At 45.7% G+C, this 24,526-nt stretch overlaps 2 protein-coding genes across 3 annotated transcripts in view; one reads left to right on the forward strand and one right to left on the reverse strand.

Annotated features, from left to right (window-relative positions):
* COLEC11 (collectin subfamily member 11) overlaps positions 1–7,301 on the forward strand; it is a 37,067-nt gene extending 29,766 nt beyond the window's left edge. The window contains exons 4-7 of the mRNA XM_009902077.2: positions 3,247–3,318; positions 4,241–4,294; positions 6,262–6,357; positions 6,510–7,301. Of these exons, the coding sequence (XP_009900379.2) occupies positions 3,247–3,318; positions 4,241–4,294; positions 6,262–6,357; positions 6,510–6,901 (614 nt within the window). The 3' untranslated portion in view covers positions 6,902–7,301. The remainder of the gene's footprint in view (positions 1–3,246; positions 3,319–4,240; positions 4,295–6,261; positions 6,358–6,509) is intronic.
* A 4,248-nt stretch (positions 7,302–11,549) lies between these two features.
* Positions 11,550–21,091, reverse strand: NAPB (NSF attachment protein beta). 2 transcript variants are annotated; one of them, XM_009902073.2, is made up of 11 exons: positions 20,918–21,091; positions 18,772–18,851; positions 18,275–18,391; positions 17,152–17,198; positions 16,949–17,026; positions 15,335–15,390; positions 14,852–14,936; positions 14,267–14,371; positions 13,924–13,992; positions 13,534–13,584; positions 11,550–13,019 (listed from the first exon to the last, which is right to left on the reverse strand). In XM_009902073.2, exons 1-11 carry the CDS (start codon positions 21,013–21,015, stop codon positions 12,915–12,917), a joined length of 891 nt encoding a protein of 296 aa, XP_009900375.1. In that variant the 5' UTR covers positions 21,016–21,091; the 3' UTR covers positions 11,550–12,914. The 2 variants fall into 2 exon arrangements, with proteins under 2 accessions (XP_009900375.1, XP_009900377.1); XM_009902075.2 differs by lacking the exons at positions 17,152–17,198; positions 18,772–18,851; positions 20,918–21,091 and having other exon boundaries at positions 18,275–18,334.
* Positions 21,092–24,526: the final 3,435 nt, after the last annotated feature.

Here is a 24,526-nt window from a genome sequence, read left to right on the forward strand (position 1 = left end):
CAAGCTTGGTGTTGTGTTGGTAACAGAATTTGGGTAAGATACAAGTTTTGTGAGGGCCGTTATTTGTGTTTGTGAGCATCTGAACATAAACTTCCCTATTTGGGAATGGACACCATATTATTTCCATTTCTTTTGAATCTACTTTAAAATCATTTAAACTTTTCTGCTCCTTTCCTAGGTTGGATTTTTTTCATATTATCTGTGGTTTCCTTTGCAAATTTTCTAGCCTTTCTAGTCAGTATGGACTGATAATAGTTTCCTCTTTCATTTTTCTGTTTGTTATGCAAAGCTTTTAAGGTTTCTCTTTGTTAGTAGGACACATCTAGAATGAGTAGGATGGCTCACTGCTGAGAAGTCTTTATTCTTCTATTGCCCACCAAAGGAGATTAGATCCAATTAATTGAATCATAGACTCATTTAAGGTTGAAAAAGACCTCTAAGATCATCAAGTTCAACTGTTAACCAAACACCACCACACCCACTAAACCATGTCCCAAAGTGCCATGTCTACATGTTTTTTTAACACCCCAGGGAAGGTGACACCACCACCTCCCTATGCAGCCTGTCCCAATGCCTGACCACTCTTTCAGTAAACAAATTTTTCCTAATATCTAATCTAAACCTCTGCTTGTGCAACTTGAGGACATGTCTTCTTGTTCTATCACTAGAGACCAACACCTACCTGCCTCCAGCCTCCTTTCAAGGAGTTGTAGAGAGAATAAGGTCTCTCTCCCAGCCTTCTCTTTTACATAGTAAACAATCCCAGCTCCCTCTGCTGCTTCTCATAAACCTGTTCTCCAGACCTCGCACCAGCTTTGTTGCCCTTCTCTGTCTAAAAAAACCCGAACTTTTGCATGGCTAATGCTGGGTGAAATTTATTTCCCCCAACTACATAAAATACCACCTGGGTGGGATTCTCCACTGATTGTTCATATAAGACGTAATTATGCTGCAACCACTGTTCCCTAGCCAACCACCAGTCTTCAATGGTGTGCATAATGAAAGAATAAGGTGGTACACTGGGAAAAAGACATTGTAGTCTTGGTATCCCACACTCTTTTTCTAAGTATTCTCTGAAGATTGCTATCAGGGACAGCATTAGAGTCAAGAGGCCTTTGTTCTGGTTTGGCACACTTCTACTTTTGTTGTTAGGTAAGTGTCTGGGATGTCAGCTACCTCAAATCATGAAGAATTTCTATGTGATTTGTCTTCAGATCCTAACGTTTGGGAAGTAAACTGCTGCTCTCTTCCCTTTGACACAATTCAGTTCAATTTGTCTGGTACATGGTGAATTTCTGTTGGATTTGTCTTTTAAACACCTTTTTCTTTTTTTAAGAAGTTTTATACCTTCTTGTCTGTTCCAATTAATTCTGTCTAAAGAGACTGGCCATACGTGCGAAGGCCTCTATTTATAGCATTGCACAGAGCCTAAGTCCTCATTTTTCCACTGGTGAAGCAGCCCACCGTTCTTCTCTGGTATTTTATTTTTTCCCTTTTTGGTAGGCCTGAAAAGTTTTCCTCTCTTCAGCTCCTTCCAAAATCCTTCAAGTCTTTTATAATTGGTTCCAGTGTATACCACCTTCATCTGAGAGATGACAGATGACTTACTTCATATTCTTGAGTCAAACTTTCTGTTAGATTTTCTACTTTTGGTCTACGGAGACTTAATTTCTTTCATTGTCCTCATTTCTTTCCAGCTTTCTCTTCATGATTTCATTAAGACTTTTTAGACTGCATTTTTGGCAATCACAAGGCCACTAAAAAGGACTTTACAAAAGGTATTAAAACTTTTGATACCCTCAAGGCAGAAGGGTCTCTCTTGAAACCTTGTGATTTATTCTGCCGAAGAAGCAGAATAAGCAAGCCCCTGGAGTAGAGGCAGGGGTTAGTCACTGCAAGGGAAAACCAAATCCAAACAGTTCTTTTAATGAGCACAGGAGACTTTATGTATGTCTTCATTGTTTGAGATAACACACTTTTACTTCTGAGCAGATCATGTTGGTTTTGCTGACTATTACTGCGAAGTAGTTCATTTCCTGGGCAGTATTTATGAGGAAGAAAGTGAAGTCATTCTATGTATTGCATTTTATTTATGCATCAGATCTATGTGTTCATTTAATTTCAGGTGTAGGAGTCTGAACAGAGAAAGCACTCCAACATCTGGGGTTGTTTAGTCTTCAGAAGAGGGGGAAATCTTATTGCCCTCTTCAACTCCCTGAAAGGAGGGGGTGGTCTCATCTCACATACAAGTGACAGGACAAGAGGAAGCGAGCTCAAATTGTGCCAAGGGAGGTTCTGGTTAGGTGTTAGAAAAAATGTCTTCACAGAAAGCATTATCAGGTATTGGAACAGGCTGCCCAGGTAGGTGGTGGAGTCACCATCCCTGAAGGGATTAAAAAGACATGGATGTGGTGCTGCGGGCCATAGTTCAGTGGTAGTAGCTTAGCAGCAGCGGTGGGACTGCAAGCTCTACGCGAGCAGCTGGACTTGATGATGTCAAAGGTCTCTTCCAACTTCAACAGTTCTATGATCTGACACTCTGTTACAGTAATCCTAATTCATGAATATCCAAAGCAAGAAAGGTCACTTTCAGACAAATTGATAAATTCATTACAAACTGATACTTTAGATAATTTCAAGGATACATAGATTGGATAAATAAGCAATGGTACCATCAGTAGCTTTATAGCCTGCACAACCCAACAGATTCCATCCTTAAGGTAGGCCATGAAGCGTTGTGAAAGTGATAGGAGGAGAGGAGATGGCCTCAGGTTGCACCAAGTGAAGTTTAGATTGGATATTAGGAAAAATTCCTTTACTGAAAGCCTGATCAGGCATTGGATCAGGCTGTCTAGGAAGATGGGGGAGTCACAATCCCTGGAGGTGACTGTGTAGACATGTCACTTTGACATATGGTTCAGTGGTTATGGTAGTGTTGGGCTGATAAGCAGACTTGATGGTCTACCATATTTTCCACCCTTAATGATTCTATTAAAGTATTTTGTGATTCCTGTGGCTCTCAGGCAAGATCTGTTTCCATTTACACCTGTGTGCCTTGTTAATGTGAATTGCTTTGTAAAGATTAAATCACTGGCTAGGTGATTTATGTACATGTAACTTCTTCACAGGGAGAGAGGAGGACCTCAATGAATATTGGGCATATAGCATGGGTTTGCTCCCTGTAAAAAATGATCTTGCAAGCATTACATTGCTACCAAGTGTCTTTCCTCTTTCTGATCCATACAGGAGAAATGGGAGACAAAGGACAGAAAGGCAGCATGGGACGACATGGAAAAATTGGTCCTATTGGTTCAAAAGGTATGCAAGGTTCAGCTGTTTCTCCATTTGTTCTGTATGAAAAGTCTGTGATCATTTACCTTTGAAAAAAATTTAGGGGCTTGCAAAATACTTATCAAGTATCAAAGGTTCCCTCAGTAGAGTTTCTCGTACTGTGTTTACCCAGATGACTGAGATATCTCCGACAGTTACCTTTTGCAGTTACTTTTTTGTGTGTGTTTAGCTTTAAAGCAGCCTGAGAATCCTAGTCAAGGCTAAATAAAGAACTTTGTGCACCATCACATGAGTGTGGACAGTAAAAGAGGCAGATGGGAAGATGCACTGTATTTTGGCAGACTTGTAAGAGCCAAAAACCTTGAATCTTCCACTTGCTGCTGAATCTTCCACTTTCTAAGTGAGTGTAGTTAAGGACCAGTATTCATTGAAGTGTCTAGATTGTGAATCTTAATTTAGGCACCAGTGTAGCATATCCAACCCTTTTCTCTCTACAGCATCTGAACTTACTGGTTCTGTGAATCACAGAATGGTAGGGGCTGGAAGGAACCTCTGAAGATCATCTAGTCCATCCCCCCTGCTTAGAGCAGGATCACTGGGGTAGGTTGCACAGGATGGCATCCAGGTGGGTTTTGAATGCCTCCAGAGATGGAGAACCCCACAACCTCTCTGGGTAGCCTGTTTCAGAGCTCTGTTACCCTCAAAGTGAGCTTCATACATGTCAGAAAAAATATATTGGTACATATTCTTTATGTTCATAGTCATGAAGTTTCATAGCTTTGGCTGGCCTTTGTTGTGGAACAGCTAGCACAGAGAAGTCTTGTGTTTTTCATGGGCATATTTCTACTTTCCACAGGTGAATGTTACTGAAGTAAAAGTAAACAAGTGCTAAATGAATCTTTGACCCAAAAAAGCTGCTTTAAATTTATATTCTTTTTCATGTCTTTAGGTGAAAAAGGAGATAACGGTGACATAGGACCACCAGGTCCTAATGGCGACCCAGGTAATTCATGACACACCATGTGTATGTGAAGGATTTGAGTAGATGCATGCGTCATCACCAAAATACATGTCTGTTTGTAGTGGGGGAAAGAAGGAACAATTACATGTTTGTGTGGGCACTGTAATATTTCACTGTGGTTATGTTCCAATTACTTAAAATTATTTAGGATGCAGTAGTTGCTGGACTTGTATATTTGTCTCAGAGCTCCTCAGAGGTGTGATCACCCCAGAAGACCAGTGGGAGCTGAAGTGAACTGTCCATATCATTCATCATCAGTGCAAAGAGACATCTCTGCCATATTCCACTCTGGCTCCCAGCCAACACAAAGGAAGCTCTTCCTGCTCCATTGATTATTGTTATAAGAGCAGGAGATTACCAGAAACACAGATCTTCCAGAGGAAAATGGCCAAAGCCTGCCACTAGAAGTGTAAGCCCTACGAAAGCAGCAGATGCAGATTTTAGCTAATTTGTCCCTTCCTGGCAGGGTGCACTAGAGGTGCATCAATTAGTTGTCTCTGGGGAACATGGTTTGTCACTGGAGTTCTTGAGCCAGACTGCCAAGCCCTCAAGCACACTTTCGCAGTGTGAGTACTTGATGCTGTAGACCCCTAAGCCTACCCTAACTGTGTAGTCAAGTGCAAGCTTGAGTATTTACACATAGAACTGGAGTCGAATTCATCACCTTTGTGAAGCCATTATCAATTAGGTTAACCAATGGTCTTCTATTGTCTTATTTTATTAGAAGTACTGTAAATTCTGTGCATAAGTACAGAGTTACGTTTTGCAGGCAATTATGTGCACTACGTGGTTGGAACATTAGCCGTTTTTATCTGCAGTGTTATGTTCCTCAGAAGGAACAGGTGAACAATGTGCTGTGCAGAGTTTTTTTCTGTGGAAAAAGCACAGTTTGGAGAAGACTAAAGAGAGTAATTTTACTCAAAAAAGGGAATTTTGACAATTCTTTTAGTTTAAAAAAATAACTCATGGTTGGTTTTTTTGCAGGGAATCTGTCTGTCTTCAGGTTAGCTCTAATTATGCAGGCCTGAAGCTTCATGGGAACTGAAATGAGCTGTTCTGGAAAGGTCCAGACACCCGTGAAAGCCTTATGATTGGGCAATCTAGCAAAGGCTCTGGGTGTCTGTCCGGGGCTGCCAGGCTGGGTGTGCTCATGAAAGTTGTTCACAGAAAAGGACCTGGAGGTCCTGGTTGACAGCCAGCTTAACGTGAGCCAAGAGTGTGCTCTGGTGGCCAAGGTGGCCAACAGCAGCCCGGCCTGCACCAGGAATAGCGCCACCTGCTGGCACAAGCGGGCAAGTGATTGTGCCCCGTACTCGGCACTGGTGCGGCCGCACCTCGAATAATGTGCTCAGTCTGGGGGCCCTCGCTACAAGAAAGACATTGAGATGCTGGAGTGTGTCCAGAGAAGGGCAGCTGTGGCAGTTTAGGCCTCAAACCAGGACAGCAACGAAGCTGGTGAAGGAACTGCAGAACAGGCTGTGTGAGGAGCACCTGAAGGAACTGGGATTGTTTGGTCTGGAGAAAAGGAGGCTGAGGAGAGACCTCATTGCTTTTTGAAATTCTCTCAAAGGAGGCTGTAGTGAGGTGGGGGTCAGTCTCTTCTCCTTAGAATCAGATGACAGGATGAGATTAAATGGCCTGAAATTGTGCTAAGGGAGGTTTAGGTCAGATAATTCGGAAAAAATTATTTACTGAAATAGTGGTCAGGCATTGGAGCAGGCTGCCCAGGGAGGCGGTGGAGTCACCATCCCTGGAGGTGTTCAAAAACATGTGAACATGGCACTGCAGGATGTGGTTTATTGGGCATGGTGGTCTTAGGTTGACTGTTGGACTCAATGATCTTAGCAGCCTTTTCCAACCTCAACTATTCCACGATTCTATGAAATGGATTAAGCAATTACTGCAATTAGAGAGCTTTCTGATCTGGGTGTATCCCTGTCGGTTCGTAGGCATCCCCTGCGAGTGCAGCCAGCTAAGGAAGGCTATTGGTGAAATGGATCTCCAAGTGGCCCAGATGACGACGGAGCTCAAATTTATCAAAAATGGTAGGTGACTTTTAGATAAGTGTTGTCTGTCCTTGCTGCCTCTTCACTGCTGTAACTGCGCTGTGCTGACTTGTGAAGCTGTGTAGGGGTGTGCAGTAAGTTGGTTTATAGAAATACGAGTGCTCACTTTTCAGCACTGCCCTCCCCCGCAGCTGTCGCTGGTGTGCGTGAGACAGATAATAAGATCTACCTGCTGGTGAAGGAGGAGAAAAGGTACAAGGAAGCCCAACTCTACTGCCATGGAAGAGGAGGAACGCTGAGCATGCCCAAGGATGAGACTGCTAACAACCTGATTGCCTCATACATCAACCAAGCTGGGCTCACCAGGGTTTTCATTGGGATTAATGACCTAGAGAAAGAAGGAAATTTTGTCTATTCTGACCGATCGCCCATGCAGACCTTCAACAAATGGCGCAGTGGGGAGCCCAACAATGCTTACGACGAGGAGGACTGTGTGGAGATGGTAGCATCTGGAGGCTGGAATGATGTTGCCTGTCATATTACCATGTATTTCGTGTGTGAATTTGACAAAGAAAATGTCTAAGCCTGCCTAGTCTATCTTAAGAAAAGTTTCTTAGGCCAATTTACACCATGTCTGTAGAGTGCAAGTACAGGGCAGCAGAGTTGTACAGCTGTAAATACAGTTTAGGTATTTCAAATATCAGTATTTACCCTTTAGAAGGGAAGAGCAGTGCTAAGATACAGCTTGAGTTTTTCTATTAGAAAATATTTGTACTTAGATAAAAATGTGATTTGAGGCTAAATTCTACCCTCAAATGCACTTGCATGACTCTAAGGAAAGGCAGGATTTGGCCTCTAGTTGTTAGAATTGTAATTTCTGAAGAAGTAGTAGATTCTTGATATTCTTTTATCTTAGCAAATTTTGTTATTAGAAATGTTAATTACTTTTAGTGCTACAGGGGTATTTCAACAGCAAGGCACATGTTTTCTATCTTCCAGTTAATGAGTACAAATACTACTGTACATGTTTAGGATGAGAAGATATTACAACTTTTTTTTTTCCTTGGCCAAAACAAACCAACAAATTTGGGGTCCTACCAATTTTGTAATGTTTCTTTATTAAATTGATGTGTACATTCACAGATGTATGACAAGGAGGCACTTAAGTAAACTTAGTGTTGAAGGATGACAAAGTTCTTACCTTTTAGTGCTGAAAGGGACTCCCTGCAGATGGGTGTTTTGAGGTTGACTAAAGGTAAAAGTAAAATTCTGGGTTTCTACATTCTGTAGTTGAGGACAGATTCAGCACATGAACTGTTTCAGGTCCCAGATAAATCCTTTGATTGCTTTACTTTCTTCCTAATAAAGGTAGGTATGTTAGGTGTTCTTCCCGCTGCATATTGAAATCTGCTCAATAATGTGAGTATGGTTCTACACCAACGTTCAAAGACTTCACAGAATTTGCAGGGAGCTAACAATTCCAGTGTGGAGCAATTTGTGTGCTTAGAATAGTGTAGAATAGTGCCTTTTGACTGTCATTATTATTTCCTGCCTGCATAGAAATCGTCAGAATCCCTTTAAATCTCTAACATACTTTTGTCAAATCATTTTAGCTATACTAAAACGGTCCAAACCTGAGTTACAGATATCTGGAGCTCCCTCATGTGTGTGCTGAAGTTGCTAACTTTGTTTTTCATTCAGGTTTTGAATGTTTGATTTCCTCAGAAACATGAAAAGAGGTCTTCTGAGGAGGTAGGAAGTTCTTTCAGATGATAAATGCTCCTAGTATAGCTGAAAGTCACTCCATGTTTATAAAGATTGCCTTCATGTGTACAGCATTTAAGCAGCCTCAATTTCTATTAAAATGAAAAATAAAGGCAATGGAAAAAACAAAGCAATGTTTATGTCTCCCAGTTACTATGTTCTTCAGTACATATTTTTGCAGCTCTTGGAAATTATTTGTATTGTCAGAGCCCTGTACATTGGCTGCAACAGTCCCTGTGCCACCATTTGGCCAAGGGGGCCAAGGCTAGTGTGTGAAGTCTCTAGCTGTCTGGCAAGGAGCAAAATCTGCACTTCTGATGTTTACCTCTGCAAGGAATTGGGCAAGAAGTCATGAAAGGACTGGAAATGAACAAGCCCTACATCCTTTCTTTTACCCTGCTGACCCCCATAGAAGGAAACCTTTACTGGAAGCAGAAATCAATGTTGCATGTGGCACTCAGCCTGTATGGAGCAGCTGTAGGAAGTTTATTCCCTAGGAATAAAACTGTGTGGTTCAGTTTGCTCTGTGGTGTACCTTGCCTCAGAGAGGTTCTAAAGGTTTTAGTTGATTTCTGGATGATTTAACACATGTACAATCAGGAGAAATTACGTTTCTCATCCTAGTGACTTTTTTTTTCCCTTGTAGGAATTTATACAGAAAATAAGTTTTGCAAAGTTGCCTTCAAATATTGTCTTCTCTCTGCTTTTGCCAAAGACCCCAGCAGTAAGACAGGAATAGGAGTGGGAGCAAGACTGGGAAAGATCAGGAGGTTCATCCCTGGAGTTTAGTAGCAAAATGGCCAAGTGGGAACCAAGTGCTGTCTCCATCCAGGGAATGGTGTTAGTTGAATAGCACTGTCTTCATCGTCTGACTGGAACAGCTCATACAGAACAGCTTCTTGGCATTTTGCTCCTCATTTGTGTCTGACAAAGTTGGGTTTTGCTGGCTCAGAGGCTAGTGCTTAAAGAGAGCTGCAGACCTACTGTTAACTCTAAAGTTATTTGATTTCAATTAACTGTCATTTTGCTATTGAGTTGCTACAGCTAATTCCATCAGTGCAAGAGTCTCCAAAGGTGACCCCCTGCCTTCAGATGGCTAGTGGCATCAAAGGATGCAAGTGAAAAATGTAATGTGCTTCTTTCCCCAGTCATAAATTCTTTCTCTCTAGGACTCTGGTGAAATTTGAGCAGCACTTTTCTGGTTTCAGTGAGGAAATCTGACAAAGCGAGCAGGGCGACTGAGGGTACAACTTGCATTCAGCCCATGCTCCAAACCTGCAGCTTCAACCCACCCTGCTCACTCCCAGGTTCTGGATCCCAGCACCACCAGTCCCTTGGAAAGCCATGCTTCCATTTGGGCATTTCCAACAGCTTTCCTCAATACCCCCTCCACTGCCCCAGGGTCTACAGTCCCTGCTTCTCCCCAGTCATCTCTGGTTGTTGGAAAGCTGTTGCAGAGGGAAACCTGCCCAGGGAATGTGTTTTCTGTGCTTCCTTTGTTAATAGCAAAGCAAGGTTGGGATGAGAAAGTTGCTTTGACTTAAAAACTGAAGCTTTTCTATATCATATCCCTTTCTGCATCTGTTAGTGTCTTATTTCCACACAAACTTTCTCAGCTGAAGCAGTGAGAAAAGTTTAGTATAAAGGTAAGTACAACCAAGCCCTTCTCAGGGCCCCTCCCAAGGCTTTTGAGGGGTTGGGAAAGCAGTAAAAATAACCCAAGCTGCAGCACAGAGCTATTTCTGAGCCTAAAAGGGATGCCTGATGCATTACTGTTCTGTATAGAAAGGGGATTTTTTAAAACAGCATTTCCAAGTGAATTTGAAGTATCGATTCAAGCACATTGTGCCTGTCAAAGCTCAGGATTCCCCATGCCCAACATAAAGAGTGTGTAGATATATTTAAACCTGAGCATTAGATACATAGCATTAGTAGCTGTAGCAAGGGAAACTTTTGTACTCTCTGATGTCTGGAAGAGAGATACTCCTATGAACTCTTACTAAAACACTGAAATCTCATAACCAATCCCTCCAGTGACTTGATACTGGTTATCAAATGGTTCTGCTAAGAGCCCTGTCTCTGTGAACAGAGGGACTGGGGTTAAGTCCTAACGCAGCTCTGCATTGTACAATGCACTTAAGTGGTGTGAAATGATAACTGCTCTTAGGTGGGACCTTAGAAGGTCCTTACAGTAACTAGGAAGAAGTGCTACACATACAAGCTTTTGTCATACCCACAGCGTTCCTCAAAGCTCTGCCTTTTGTACTGCCCAGGAAAAGAACATCACAAATGAAATAATTTGTAGTTTTCCACTTTATTAATATACAGATTGACACAAAACATTGTATTCTTGCTAAGGCCATTTCATGAGTAAGTTTTCACAGTACAGCATTGTGTACTGGGGGGAAAACAGAGCAGAGTGGCAGATCATCATTGTCAAACTGTCACAACTGACCACTGGTAACACTGGAGGACATGCTGCAGCCTACTGACACAGAACTGATGGTGTTACTCCAGAGTGCAGTAACAGACCTCACAGCCCCATGGGTATGGTCTTTTGCTCCACACGCAGCTTCTCACAACTGCGAAAGGGAACAAACAAACAAAAAAAGGCAGAAAATCCTTGCTTTGGGTCTGCCTGACACTAGGTAAAGGAACCCCGAGGCTCCAAAGGTGCTGGACACAAACCCATCACTAGGAGCGTCCCTGCTTGCTAAGGAAACAGGTAAATGAAACAAAAGCAGTTCCAGCCCTGTCCTTTTACCACAGGTGCATTTGGCAGCTGTTATATCTGGTCCAAGATAAGATCAGAGTTGCAGGTATTCTAGCAGTAAAATCACCCACCTTCCATGCTAACTGCATCCTAAGCCTGGCACTCTCTCTGCCTAGAGGAGGTGGCACAAGTGAAGGATTCTGGTACAGGAATGGGACACACTTGGAACATCTCAATTGGTCCTTGTTTGATGAGCAGAGGTGTGCGCTCATCTTGGGTGGAGACAGAGCAGGACCATGCACCAAGCGGGATTTCAAGTCTGGATTTGCCAGGTTGGGGGAAGGACAGATCTAGCACACAGCACTCTGAGTTACAGCAATGGTTCTGTTGGTCATGAGCAGCAGCCTTAAAAATGCCACCAAGATGTGAAGAAACTGAAGTGTGTAAGAACAAGCATCACCCATGCTTTTTTGATACATTCACCTGGCCAGTCTCGGCTCCTAGGACTTTTCTAGCACATTGGGATGTCCTGAACAGTCTATGGAAAGTAAGTGACTAGACAGGTCAGTTACGAAAGCAAAACAATTTGGGATGCACCAGGAGGGACTTTGGTTTTTTCCACAAGCCAATGGTAAAGGAGTGCTTTAAAAGAACCCTTCAGACCAGTAAGATAAGATGTCTTACACTCAAATCACAGAACCGTAAAATGGTTTAGCTTGGAAGGGACCTAAAAGAGCATCCAGTTCCACTTCTGCCGTGGGCAGGGACACCTACTGGACCAGGCTGCTCAGGGCCACATCCGACCTGGCTTTGAATACTGTCAGGGCTGGAGCCTACACAACTTCTCTGTGCAACCTGTACCAGTGCGTCACCACCCTCACAGTGAAGAATTTCCTCCTAATATCTAATCTAAATCTAGCTGCCTCCAGTCTGAAGCCATTACGTTACTCCTCGTCCTATCACTGCATGTTTCTGTAAATAAATAATTTAAATAAATAACTTTAAATGAGAAACCAACCAAAAAGAAGTGCAAAAAAAGCAGCATTTTGGTCACCAGAGGCTTATCATTTCATCAAGATAAGCTCCAGGCAGAGCCCACCAAAGCTACAGTATGGAAGAGGACCCAAACATCAGCTCTGACACATAAAGCAACTAACGATTCATTCATTCTTTGCAGGGCCATTGCACTGCTGAAAACATCTTCGATGCAGAGAAATATTACATAGAATACATAGAATAAACCAGGTTGGAAGAGACCTTCAAGATCATCACGTCCAACCCATCAACCAATCCAATTATTGAGTGACAATTCGCATGGGCGCTCAAGTCCTCCTTAATATATGCACATGGAATAATCGGTAGCTTAATTGCTTCTAGTTAAACAAAGCCCTGTGTGGAAAACCCTTGGGTTTAGGCATTTTAGAATGCATTCCTAAAATTACTGCAGGGATTGTTAAATGTTTCTACCCTGTCTCAAAGAAAGCTCGCTTCACCTGTCACCCAGACAGCTACAACAAGTCTCAGTCAACCCCTTTGCACATCACAGGAATGAGGTGGCTTCACAGAGAGGTCGGAAACTGCAGGGATATTGCCTGGTGCAGACAAAAACCCATCGTAGTGACACCAGCAGGAGCTTGTGGCAATGACACATTAGAAAAATAGGTTGTTACTTGGGTCAGGGGCAGTAGGATGCACCAGAAAATAAAGTGGAAAAATAGATGTGAGGAAAGAGGGAAGAGCCTTGTGGTTTATATTTAGATCAAATAGACAACAGCAGTGCTGAGGGCTACTCACCACAGCTGAAACCAATCTGACTGGGAGGGTGGCAGGAAAGCAGCAGCTGCAAGTGTAGACTTCGGGTTCATCAGCAAAGGAAACCAAGGTTTCTGCCAGATGTGCTGCTTTCGCCTCAGAAAGACCTGCCAGTGCTACCCAGAGCATTGCGGCTCAGCTACCCACATTGTCACGACAAAGAGCAGGGCACTAAAGAAACACACAAGTCACCGGGTGTGGAAGCAACAAACTAAAGCGAGCTATTGGATGGGGTATCCCACAGTGGTCCTTGGCTGTGACACAGAACGGGTTACTTGGGCTGCATGCCATGAACACCACCCACGCCTCACTTCAGGTCCCCATCCCCTTCACCCTGGATTGACTTCTTGATGCGAAGCAACATGGTTGTGAGCCACTGGTCCAGCCGCGATATCGAGTCAAATTCCTTAACCTATCCAAAAGTGAAATAAATGGAAAATAAAATGGATTAGATTAAAATAGCATAGAATGAAATAGAACAGAATTAGAAAGGAAGAGCAGAGGAGAGGCGAGAGAGAAAAGATGAGACAAGTGAGGAGAATGGAATGGAAGAGAATAAAACCAGACTAGATTTGAAGCGAACAGAATAAAATGGATCTATCCAAAACCAACCAGTGCACTTAAAGCCCCTGTCAAAAACTGAAAGCACCAGGAGCAGACCCAGCCAGTATCTTTACTCAACTCTTGCTGCTAAACTAGCAGTTTTAGTATTAAAAAGTGACAAGTGTGAGACCTGCCAGAGCACAGGCTGGAGCAGCTCTGCTCTGGCCCAGCTGTCCTAAGGGCTCTTTAGCATTAAGCAGTGATATGCCAGTGGTTTGCCCCACTGCACTCAAGTGGCAGTACTCAAGCTACTGAGGATTTAACAGCACACTCCCCAAAAAGATATAAAAATGTAACAACCCATCATCCACATGGCTACTTACTGCTTCAGTGTATGCCTCACTGTTCTGCTCCTCATGGGCTTCCAGCAGTTTCTATACACAGTTAAAAGTCAGAAAACGCTCCATTACTGTATGTTCCCACAGGGTACCTCGTCCCCAGGAGAAAGGAGACCCCTGCGCCCACCCTGTGGGGCACCCACATCTCCAGCAACTGATTTAAACCACCCACCACGAATGCAGAAATAATTTGAAGGGGGTTAAGTCAGCTAGAACAATGATTATTGTTCTACTGCAGCTGCTTCTAGTATAAATTCAATGCAAAGTAGCTCTGATGTCCTCTAAAACATTTGAGTAAATAACCACACCTACAGCAAGGTGAAAAAGCACAAATTAAAGGGCAGTATGTGATTATTTTCATACAGCTTTTCTCACTTTCAATAACTTGCACTCCCGGGAGTCTGTGAAAGCTGGGAACATTTCTTCATACTTCTCAAGTGCAAGCTGAAAGAGAAGAAAGCTCTTAAGAAGTTTTCCACACAAAGCTGCTCACTTTTCAATTCAGTTTTTCCTTCTAGCCTTAAAACTGCACAGAGAGCTTGGGAAAGTTATTCCCAGTAAATGTAAAGGTATGAGCTCATCATAAATCCAACTTAACTTCAGTCCATCCAACAACCACACAAACCCTGTGCACACAAGAACATTATTTCACCCAGGCAAGGCTGATTAAGAGGGACAGGGGAAGTCTAGGGTAACGACCCCGAGCCCACTGACTGACCTTCGCGTTCAGCTCATCCACAATGAAGTGGCACAGAGCAGCTTTGAAGAAATACTCTTTGGCGCTGTACTTGAGCAAAGGATTATCCATTGTATTTGTTCCGACCTAGGAACAAAAACAGTAAATCAAAAGAATTACTAAAAAGGTAAGTAAGACTTGGAGAAGAAAAGCACATCATTAAGAAGTGAAACCTGCCACAGTATGACCCCTCCAGAAGCACAAAAGTTATTTCTATCTGGTATTCCCAGGTAAATATCTGGCATAAAAGCAGAAGAATTAAGTTTACAACTTTTGCAGGAAATTTTTCTGCCAAATGTATTTGTAAATATGATGAAAAGTGTCATTTCAGATTTCCTGCCCCCAGCCTTTCTGTAGGATCAACAAAAATCAGGGGGAAGAAATGCCTTTGGTGAATTAACCCAACTCTTCAAAGCCAAAGGGCAAGCCACGTCTCATAAAAAGCACAATCCACCCCAAAGTAAAATGAGGAGCTTCCAGGCTATGGCAGTTTTAAGACACAGACACAACACCACAGTTTTCATCTCCAAACAGTTTTTGCCATGTCAGATGAAGCACACTCCTCACCTGCTCATAGATTTCTATCGCCTTCTGGTACTGCTCCAGCTGCGCGGCATAGGCAGCCACCTTCAGCAGACACTTGTTGGCTGAACTACAATCAATTATAGCATTAAAGTAATTAATTGTGTCCTGGGGAACAGAAAAAAAAACCCTGCCCCACTATCTCCAAGCACTACCTGTACTACTTAGCGTAGATAAAGCTGGGCCCAAATGCTGTGAATCAGGGGAGGTGTTTTTTAACAGCCCAAACTGAAAAATACAGGCACAAAGACCTCCAGCTCAGCACAGACCTAGCATCACAGTGTGGTCAATCCCTCTGTGCTTTCTCTGCACCCCAAAGCAGATAAGCCTGAGTGGAGGAACTGAGATCTAAGTAGAACTGGGGCATCCCACATTTTAGAAGAGCCTGGAAGGCAAAGCATGCAAGCCAGAGATAAAACCCCTATCCCCAGTCCTCCTCTGTGGCAACTCTTTTACAAAGACACTTGCCTGTTGGATTCCTCTCCTTTGTAATAGTCTGCAGCCTGCTCATAGTGCGCAATTGCCTGGGGACAGAAACATCGTGCTTGAATGCTGTGGCACAGAGACACATTATCACCGGAGCAGTGTACAGTGACCACAGTCACAAAAGCCTGTCCATTCCATGTACTATGGGGTTTCTGGTGGAGCAAGGCACACATTCCCTGTGTGCTCAAAACATGAGGCTGCCCTTGGAAATTAGACCATGGACTTGCAAAGCAGCCCAAAGATTTGCAGTCAGTTGAGCTGCTGTAGGATTCCTGTTCAGGGCTTATGAGAATGAGAGGGCTGGTGGAGAAGTGTGAACTGCAAATAACAGCAGCTTTCTTTGGGTCCACCAGAGAATAAAACCATAAAACAGAGAAAATAAAGTTCTAAAGCTTTCCCAAATTGAAAGAGATGTGAAACACCACAAAGCTGGTGAAGGGTCTGTGCTGGGTTACACCATCCTGGGGTTGGGTTGCAAGAGCCCTGCCTCCCCCAGGGGACAAAAGAAACCTGATCCAGGTGAACGTGGTTTCTCCCTCCTGGGAGAAGGGGTCCCCCAGGCCTAAATTGGTCTGTTCCGCTCCCCCTTCCTGTCCAGAAAGACTATAAAGGGGAGACCGTGGTGGCCATCTTCGCTCTTTGCTCCAGCCTCGCCTGTTCAGAAGGACCCACCGCTGCTGCTAGCCTCCTGGTTCTGCCACGTGGTCAGGCCTGATCTTCTCCCTGCTGCATCCATGCTTCTCTAAAGGACTGAAATCCACATACATCGAGGGAGATACAAGGCCATTCAAATATGGTTTTGTGTATTCTCCTATTCATCCTTATTCTTTACCCTTGTAAATCCCCTGTTATTGCTATACATATATATATAGGTAAAAAAATTTACTTCTCCTACTTCCAAATTGACTCCAGATTATTTTTTGGTAGATTAAACTACAGTTAAGGCTTAAACCACCACAGGGTCTTAAGCACTAGTCTTCCAAGAGCAGCTGAGGGAACTGGGGTTGTTTAGACTGATGAAAAGGAGGCTCAGGGAGACCCTCTCATTCTCTACATCTCCCTGAAAAGAGGTTGTAGTGAGGTGGGAGTTGGTCTCTGAAGAAAGTGATAGGACAAGAGGAAGGCTTCTGGTTGCACCAGGAGAGGTTTAGATTGGACATAAGGCACAATTCCTTCCCCAAAAGGGTTGTCAAGCCCTGGAAGAGGCTGCCCAGGGCATCGGTGGAGATGCTGTCCCTTGGGCAATTGAAAAGCTGTGTAGATGTGGTGCTGAGGGGCACGGTTTAGACATGACCTGAAATGACAGATAAATGTTTGGACTTGATGATCTTATAGGCCTCTTCCAATCAAAACCATTCTATAATTCTGGAGAGGTTTCTCAGTGGGGCATTCCCACCAGTCCTGCCATGTCATTGCTCAGCAAAGGGGCACACAAAACCACCAAGATTACCCCGCAAGAGACCCATGCTGGGAAAATCATCATTAACCTCAAATTAGGGGTGACTCAGTACCTACATAAAGCAGGTTTTCTCAGTAGAGTGCAGTTTGGTACTGCTCTGGCTGGGGAAGGAAACGCAGCACCTGCAGCATCCTCACCTTCTCAATGTCCACCAGCTCAGCCTCGTAGATCTCTGCAATGGTGATGTGGTGCTTGGCAGCGATGGTGAATCGCCCCTAGAGAAGGTAGAGGCTGTGTGTCAGAGGGGGGCTCCCCCTCTGCCCAGCACATGGATGGCATTTCCCAAGCTGCAGCTCTCACGAAGCACCTCGCTCCACGAGCCCCCAGCACAGCTTCTTACCATGTCAGTGTAGATATCGATAGCTGCATTTAAGCAGTTGATGGCCTCTGCAGCATGAGTTTTCAGGAGAAACAACATAGTTAGACAGTGCCCAGAATTCCCAGCCCAAGACCTCCTCCCTCCAAAAATCTTGTCTTGATAATGTTCCTTCTCACCAGACCAGACTGCCACCAGCTTCTCAAATAAATATCTAAGCATACACTTATGTACAGCTGGAATGGCAAACATGACATTTTCAACTCTTAACACCTACAGGCCCCCTCATTTTTGCACCCATAGATCTAATCCCAAAGCACCCAGCCCAAACACCCCCATCCCAGTGGTTCAACAAGGCACAAAATTGCAACACAGAAGGGTAACAGTAAAAATTGGGTTGGGCAAAGCACAAATGACTTGTACCCCAAGTTTGTCAGGTTGCATCCTCCAACACAGCCAAATTCCAAGTACTGATTTTCCCAAACACGCGGAGGCTGCCATTTTCTAGGGAGTTCCAGTGTTCTATGACTACAAAATAGTATTACCAGCCCTGAGATAGTTTCAGCATCCCCATGACCCAAGAAAGCAAGGGTGACAGTGATGTGTTCCCAAGCACTTGGCTAGGATATGGAAAATACGAGGTCTTCCAGAACACTCTTTACAATCAGCTTTAAAGAATCCAGACCCTTGATCCTCATCCCACTATCTCAAATATCAGTCCATTTTCCTCCCACTTCTTCTCTGGGAAACCTCTGAGAATGAGGCTGGGACTAACAGTAGAATCCCCCAGTGATCCAGACCCAAAGACCCGCTGCCTTCAGTATTCCTTAAGAGGTAAGTACTTCTCCGAAGTCAAGATAAACCAAGAAGGAAGCTACCAAGGGGTAGAGCTTCACATCAATGCCAAAGATCGCCTGAAGATGATATTCCTACGTGTGGCAAACCAAGACAATAGTGACTAGCTCACATCATCTGAAAGCCTATCCTGGAGAAAAGTGCAAGGAGGTATTAGAGCTTTGAAGGCACATGCAGCAAGGACCTGCAGTCCCACAGAGCTGGTAGCTTATGAAAGCCTCAACAAACCACATCCTCTTGGCCACCTTCTTCTATCTTGATAAGACACAATCCCAGATTTTGCTCCCCTTACCTTGCGGGTCTGCTTTTTTGTAGGCATTCCCAGCATCCACAAAGCTGGTGGCCGAGTCATGTTTGCTCTGCAGCTGCATGTGCAGCTTGGCCGCCTGACAGAACGCATTTCCTGCGGCTGGGAGAGAAGCACACATCGAGCCCATGAATCTCACCGGCCTGGTAACAATTAGGATAGCCAAAAAAGAGAAGCTGAGATGGAAGAAACCAAATTTGTTTGAGTCTTGGTGCTGCTCATCTGCTGGGGGTTGATGAGCAAGCCAAGGGCAGTGCCCCTTCAGCAGTATTCCTGTCTCATTTAACACCAGGAACATTCTGGTTGCCCCTCTTTCCCTGCCCTCCCAGTACTGAAATCATTGCATGGCCAGGATTTGCACTGCCATGGGGACAATCCCTACAGAAACAGCCTAGAAAGTGAAACTCTTTGTAAGAAGACATTCACAAGGTCACCCCAGCATCAGCCCCCCCTTACGCAGACCCTAGAGGAACTGTACTCACCACTCCAGTTTTTGGCAATCTTGAACATGTTGGCAGCCCTAGTGTACATCTCACAGGCTTCCTCCACCCTGGTGTTGCCCCTGAAAGGCAGCAAGACACAACAGCCACTCCTGAAACACAAGCTCTGAGGGTTTGTGTGCTCCTAAAGAGTTTAGAGCCTGAAGCAAGCCCCCATTTGTTTCTTGGCTCCTGTTTCGGGCAGGAGCAACTGGTTTACAGGAGACATTCAACAAAAACACCTGAAAACAGCAAACTCGAGCAGGCAACAAGCTATCGTTTAGAGAACATAGTGCAAATTAAGTATTAAGAAATGTTGGACAACCTATTGGGAAAGAACAACTCCAAAAAGCCATATTGATGGGGTCTAGCAGCATAACTCAGCTCCCCAAGCCAGGTGATTAATGATTAGCATATCTTGAGGAAGAATATTAGTATTTCTGAAAGCAAAATGCAGATTTCTTCAGAAATTTACTCTTAGAAGCTCAGTGCTGCCTTCTGCATACATGCTCCTATGACCCCATCAAAAGGCTGCTACACTGGAGATAACATTTATTATTCCTCCTGGCAGAGGAATTCCACTTCTAAGCACAGGCAGGGTTTTTTGGACCACTTTTTGCCCTTGAAAAACACCTTTTGCGTGAACTAAAGCCAAAGGAGGTGGCGCAAGGGAACACTACACCCTGCAAGGCATCCAAAACCTGGATGGTTTTCAGCCTTTTTAGTCTCAAATGAAAAAGGAAAGCTCTTGTGCAAGCTAATGGAGCTCTTCAGGAAAGAACCCGGCTGTCAGCAATGCGTTTGGCTGGGCACTCAGTGGTCTGGGCATCCCCTTTCCCCAGGAGGACAGACAGAGCAAAGTCAAACACCACTTTTTCTTCCATTTTAAAAGCCATTTTTCTTGCATCTATTTTTAGCTTGAGAAAACAAAACATGTGCCTCTCAAAATCTCTGTCAATTCATTCCAAGGATTTTGGGCAGTGTGTTGCCTGGATTAGGCCCCTGGAGCAAGCCCTGCCCAATTAATCTGCTGGAGGCTGGGGGAGGAATTTATTTTAACAACTTCTCATTTCAGGGCTGTGGGCACTAGATTTTTCCAGGCTGTTGTTTAGAAACATCAAGGCCTCTGCAGGAGCATCACTCCACAAATGCTCTTTTCTTAGAATTAAAAAAAGCCAAGACTGCGGTGACCAAAACTGCCAGTTTTTCAAAACCCTTCCAGGGTTCCCTACTTCTGAACAAAAATATCCAGAAAAATGGATTATTTTTTTTTCAGGGAGTATTGCTCCCCCCCCACCAGAAACCTGGGTTTCACTCCATAGGGTTTCCCTGCCCCATGCCATGGGTTCAGTGCTGCAAGGGGATGGAAAATCACTGTAAAACGCACAAATGTAGTCCAAACCCCTACCGGAGCTGCAAAAATAAGAGGGGTGGATGGTGGGGGTTTGAGCCAAGCCCCCAGCAGAGTCCTTGGGTGCCTAGCGGGCTGCAGGTGCTCCCGTGGATACGAAGCCCATGACCCTGAAGAGGATTATCAGCCACGCGTCCCACCGGGATCATGCTGCAGGAGCAGGAAGGGGGCTGCTGGAGCACGCCTGATAGATACAGGGAGATTGTTTTCTTCTCCCCTCTCACGTCCTACCACAACCCACCCGCTACAGAGACTATGGGGGACCTTCACCCACGACGAAGGGGGCCACATCACCTAGGGAGAGGAGCAGGAGCTGGGGCTGCTCCCCTGTAGGAACCCAGAGAACAGGGCCCAGCTCTCTCAGAGCAGATGAGCCTCGCTATTTTTGCAGCCCCTCCTTTCGCACACCTTTCAAGCCCCACATTTTGCACACTGTGCTCCCCCCTTTTACAACCCCTCTCGCTGCACACCTTACAAGCCCCCCTTTGTATAATTCCTCCATTCGGACTCCTTGCAAGCCCCCCATTTTGCAGTGCTCCCTCCTTTTGGCAACCCCTGCCCCCATTTTTTGCAACGCCAAGCCCACCCCCGTACACCCACACAAACCCCCCAGCCTTTGCACCCTCGTCTTTCTCACTCCCCCACCCCCCCTTTTAATCCGGGCCTCCCCTTTGCGCTCCCAGCCCCCAAGTTCTCCCTTTTCTCCCGCCCCCTCCCCGTCGCAGCCGCCCCGCTCACCCGAAGAGCCCCCGCAGGAAGGAGTGTGAGCCCTTGACCCGCTTCTCGGCCTCTGCCATCAGCTGCACGGCCTCCCGCTCCTTGCCCGTGCTGTCCATCGCGGCACGGCCTCCTCCGCTGCACCGGCGGGCGCGTGCACACCGAGGGCGGCAGCGACGGGAGCGCGCACGGTGAGGGCGGGGCCTGTGCATCACGGCACCGTGCCGCGGGGCGTCTGATGCGTGTGGTGGGTTGCATGTTGCGTGAGGATTGTCACACGGTGCTGCGCAATGCATGTCACGTTGCGCTGTGTCTGTTGCATGTTGCACGCTGCGTCTGTTGCATGTTGCACGCTGCGTGATGCCACACAAGGCACAATGCTGCACGACGTCTGGCACACGCTGCTGGGTGATGCACGATGTGCTTTGATGCATGTCACACAGCGCTGGGTGCTGCAAGTTACAGGATGTGTGTGTCATGTGTGATGCCTTTTGCTACACGATGCACATCACAATGTTGTGTGATGCACGTTGCATTACATTGCACAATGCACCATGCGCGGTGCATGTCGATGCTACGCAATGCACGTTGCATGATTTATGTCACAAAGCATTTCACAACACGACACACGTTGCATATTGCATGATGTGCATCGCAATGCATGTCTCAGTTTTGCACAATGCATGATCTTGCATTATGCACACAGCATTACACGTCAACAACACACAACGTTGCATAAGGCATGTTGCATGACACACATTGAGTCTTACACCTTGCACATAGCCCCCAGTCTTCACCACCTCAGCTCCTCACCCCAAAAGGGAGGAATGGAGCTAGCCTGTTGCTGTTTTCCTCAAGCTGTGCAGCATTGTGGAAGCAAAACCTATGATCCACGTTTGGTGTACTAGAGTGAGACCTTAGGACTCGCCTGCAGCTTCTTTAAACAGAGCTGAGTGAGTTGGCTTTTGCACCTTCACAAGGGGATAGCATGCAAGAGAGTGGAACTTGTGCCACCATGAAAGCATCTGGAACCCTCAGAGTTAGAGAAGTTACTTTGAAAGGTAGACTCATTTATGGTCTTCTGAAAAATGCACATCCCCATTAGGAAATCAGCTTTCGATAGGATGGGCACGCATAAAACAGGAGGAAATCCGAGCAGCATCCAGTTCTAGCACTTCATTAGACATCCATGAGCAGCATACTGCTAACACCAGTTCTTGGTCAGGATCAGTCCTTACATGTCCACATCCAAGGCACTTACCCACATCATAAAGAAAAAGAAAATTCATTCCAATCTGAAGGCCTTTTTGATTTTTTTTCCCCCTACTTTTATTTATGTTACTCTCCAGGTCTCCACAGAACTATTCAATGCAGGAGGCAAAGCTCAGTTTCCTGGGAGAAGGACTCTCATTTTCAGAGGATATTCTGCACTAAGTATACAATAAAAATCAGGAGAATGCCCATTTTCTATTGCACATGCATTTGTGTTTTACCCCGATTATCTGAGCACACAGATGAGTCCCCCCAGATTTGGCCAAGCAGTCCAGCACAGGGCTTACAAACTTCACCAGTTGACAGGAGACAAGGGGATGGTAGAAATCTCTCCTATACCCTGTAAAGCTGCACCAGCCTTGTTCCTTTACTGAAGGCTAAAAGGCCGAGTCCCTGGGAGGGCAGGAGCCCAGGACTCAGGCAGGCCAGGTACAGGGAAGGAGCCCTCTGCATGTATTCTCTACCCACGGAGCTCCTCACTTCCTCAGGCTTTAGGTAACAGTAGAGTGTCCACACACACACAGGCTCACGAACCCAGGCAGGATGGCAGTGGGAGGCAGGAAGAGCATCCCATCACGCAAGAGTGTGAGGATTAAGGGCTGGAAGGGCCAGGAAATAAGCCGTGCTGACAGCTGGCCACCGGATTAGGCCGATTAAGGCCCGGAGCGTTCGAACCCGCGACTGGCTCTGAGGAGGGGACGGGCGGAGGCGGCAGCCTGGCTCTGCCGCACAACGCCGTGAACTACAGCTCCCGGCGCGCCCTGCGGTTCATGGCGGCGCCGTCCTGCGACCGCCGTCTCCTTGGCGACACTGCTGCACCCCAGCACCCCGACATAAACACCTCCCTCCCATCCAGGGGCCTCCAGCGACCCGGGGGCCGAGGCAGCACTACAGCAATGTGCCTGGGCTCCAGAGAGCCGGGGGGAGGCCCACGGGGATGCCAGCTGTCATCGTAACCAGCCGCCCTAACCGTACCCACGTATAGCCCTTGCTTTCCACCTTGTCCACAATAATCAAAGTGTAATTTTGGTAATCAAGGCGTAATTAATCCCCCTCCCAGCCTGCTGTTGTTGTGTGGTGGTCTGGGCACCCCCATGTGCCCCCTGGCTGGTATCGCATCACCATCACAGGGCCTTGACCCCTGGAAGAGCCCGTGACCCCAGCACTTGGTCAGGTAAGGAAATACTGTCCCTGCCCTCCCTGGGCTCACCTAACTACACGCATGGAAACTTAGGACAATGTGATGGGCATCTCAGACACAGCTGTGCCCCAGAGCCGAGCAGTGCCAGAGGATCCTTTGCCTGCAGAACTACAGAGCCAGGGATCCACAACAGGAAAACTAAGGGACAAGCAGCTTGCCAACCTCGTTGCAAGGGAACTAAACCCTCACTGGGAGAAAATAACCCCACAGTATTTTCAACATTCTTGCAGGATGGAAGGATCAAAGCTGTCATACAAAGTGAAGGTTGCTGGTACAACTGGTAACAGTTTACAACACTGCAAAATATAATCCCAAGGTTTTGTTTCCCCTCTTCCAGGCAGGATGCAATGGAGTCTTTTTATCTCTACAACCTTGCATTCCTCTCAGAAAACAAAGCTATTCAAAAGATCCTCTGCCCCGTGGCTGCACAGCTCTGCCATCTAATCCTCACCCTGGAATGGGAAGATGGGATTTGTCACGTCTTTCCCAATTTAAGGGAGGAAGCAGAAAAATTAGCCAAAGCCACAGAAGAACTTGCTTCTGTTGCAAGAAGGTAAGTTTGCTGGGTGTCTCCTGGACAGATATGGGGGCTGGGAGGGAGGAAGAAGGTATGGACAGAAACCAGTAGGGAGCCTGCCTCTCCTGCCTGCACCTTGCTGAAGAGGTGGGAACATGAGCGTGGGAATAAGACTAGGAAAAGGAGAGAAGAGAGAAAGCAGGAATACATGCTTGGAAGGGACATGCAAAGTCAGCAAAACCTCAGTAAGCCACATTTAACCTGAATACATCTTAAAGTAATAGTCAGACAACTGACTGAATGCTTCAGTGAACTGCAGCCACTGAAAAGGTGCTGACAGGTTTGAAAATACAGCTAAATTTAATTCCAGCCCAGTCCGAGTCTAAGGTGGTTAATTGGGATGAAGCCTGAGATGAACACATGCTACCCACCAAGGGTGGTACTCCTGAAGAGCTGAGCCCAGTGACTTCTGTTCCAGGTTGGCTGAGGAGTCCGGTGATGAGGTGTTCAAGGAAGAAATGTGGCCTGTAGCTGAGTCCCTCATCCTGGCAGGGAGGTGCATGCTACTGGCAGCCCACAAGCTACAAGTACAGCCAGAGAACCTGAGCCACAGGGAGGAGCTGGCTGCAGCAACAAAGAG

The sequence above is a fragment of the Dryobates pubescens genome, chromosome 3 (assembly GCF_014839835.1).
Source record: "Dryobates pubescens isolate bDryPub1 chromosome 3, bDryPub1.pri, whole genome shotgun sequence".
Classification (NCBI taxonomy): Eukaryota; Metazoa; Chordata; class Aves; order Piciformes; family Picidae; genus Dryobates; species Dryobates pubescens.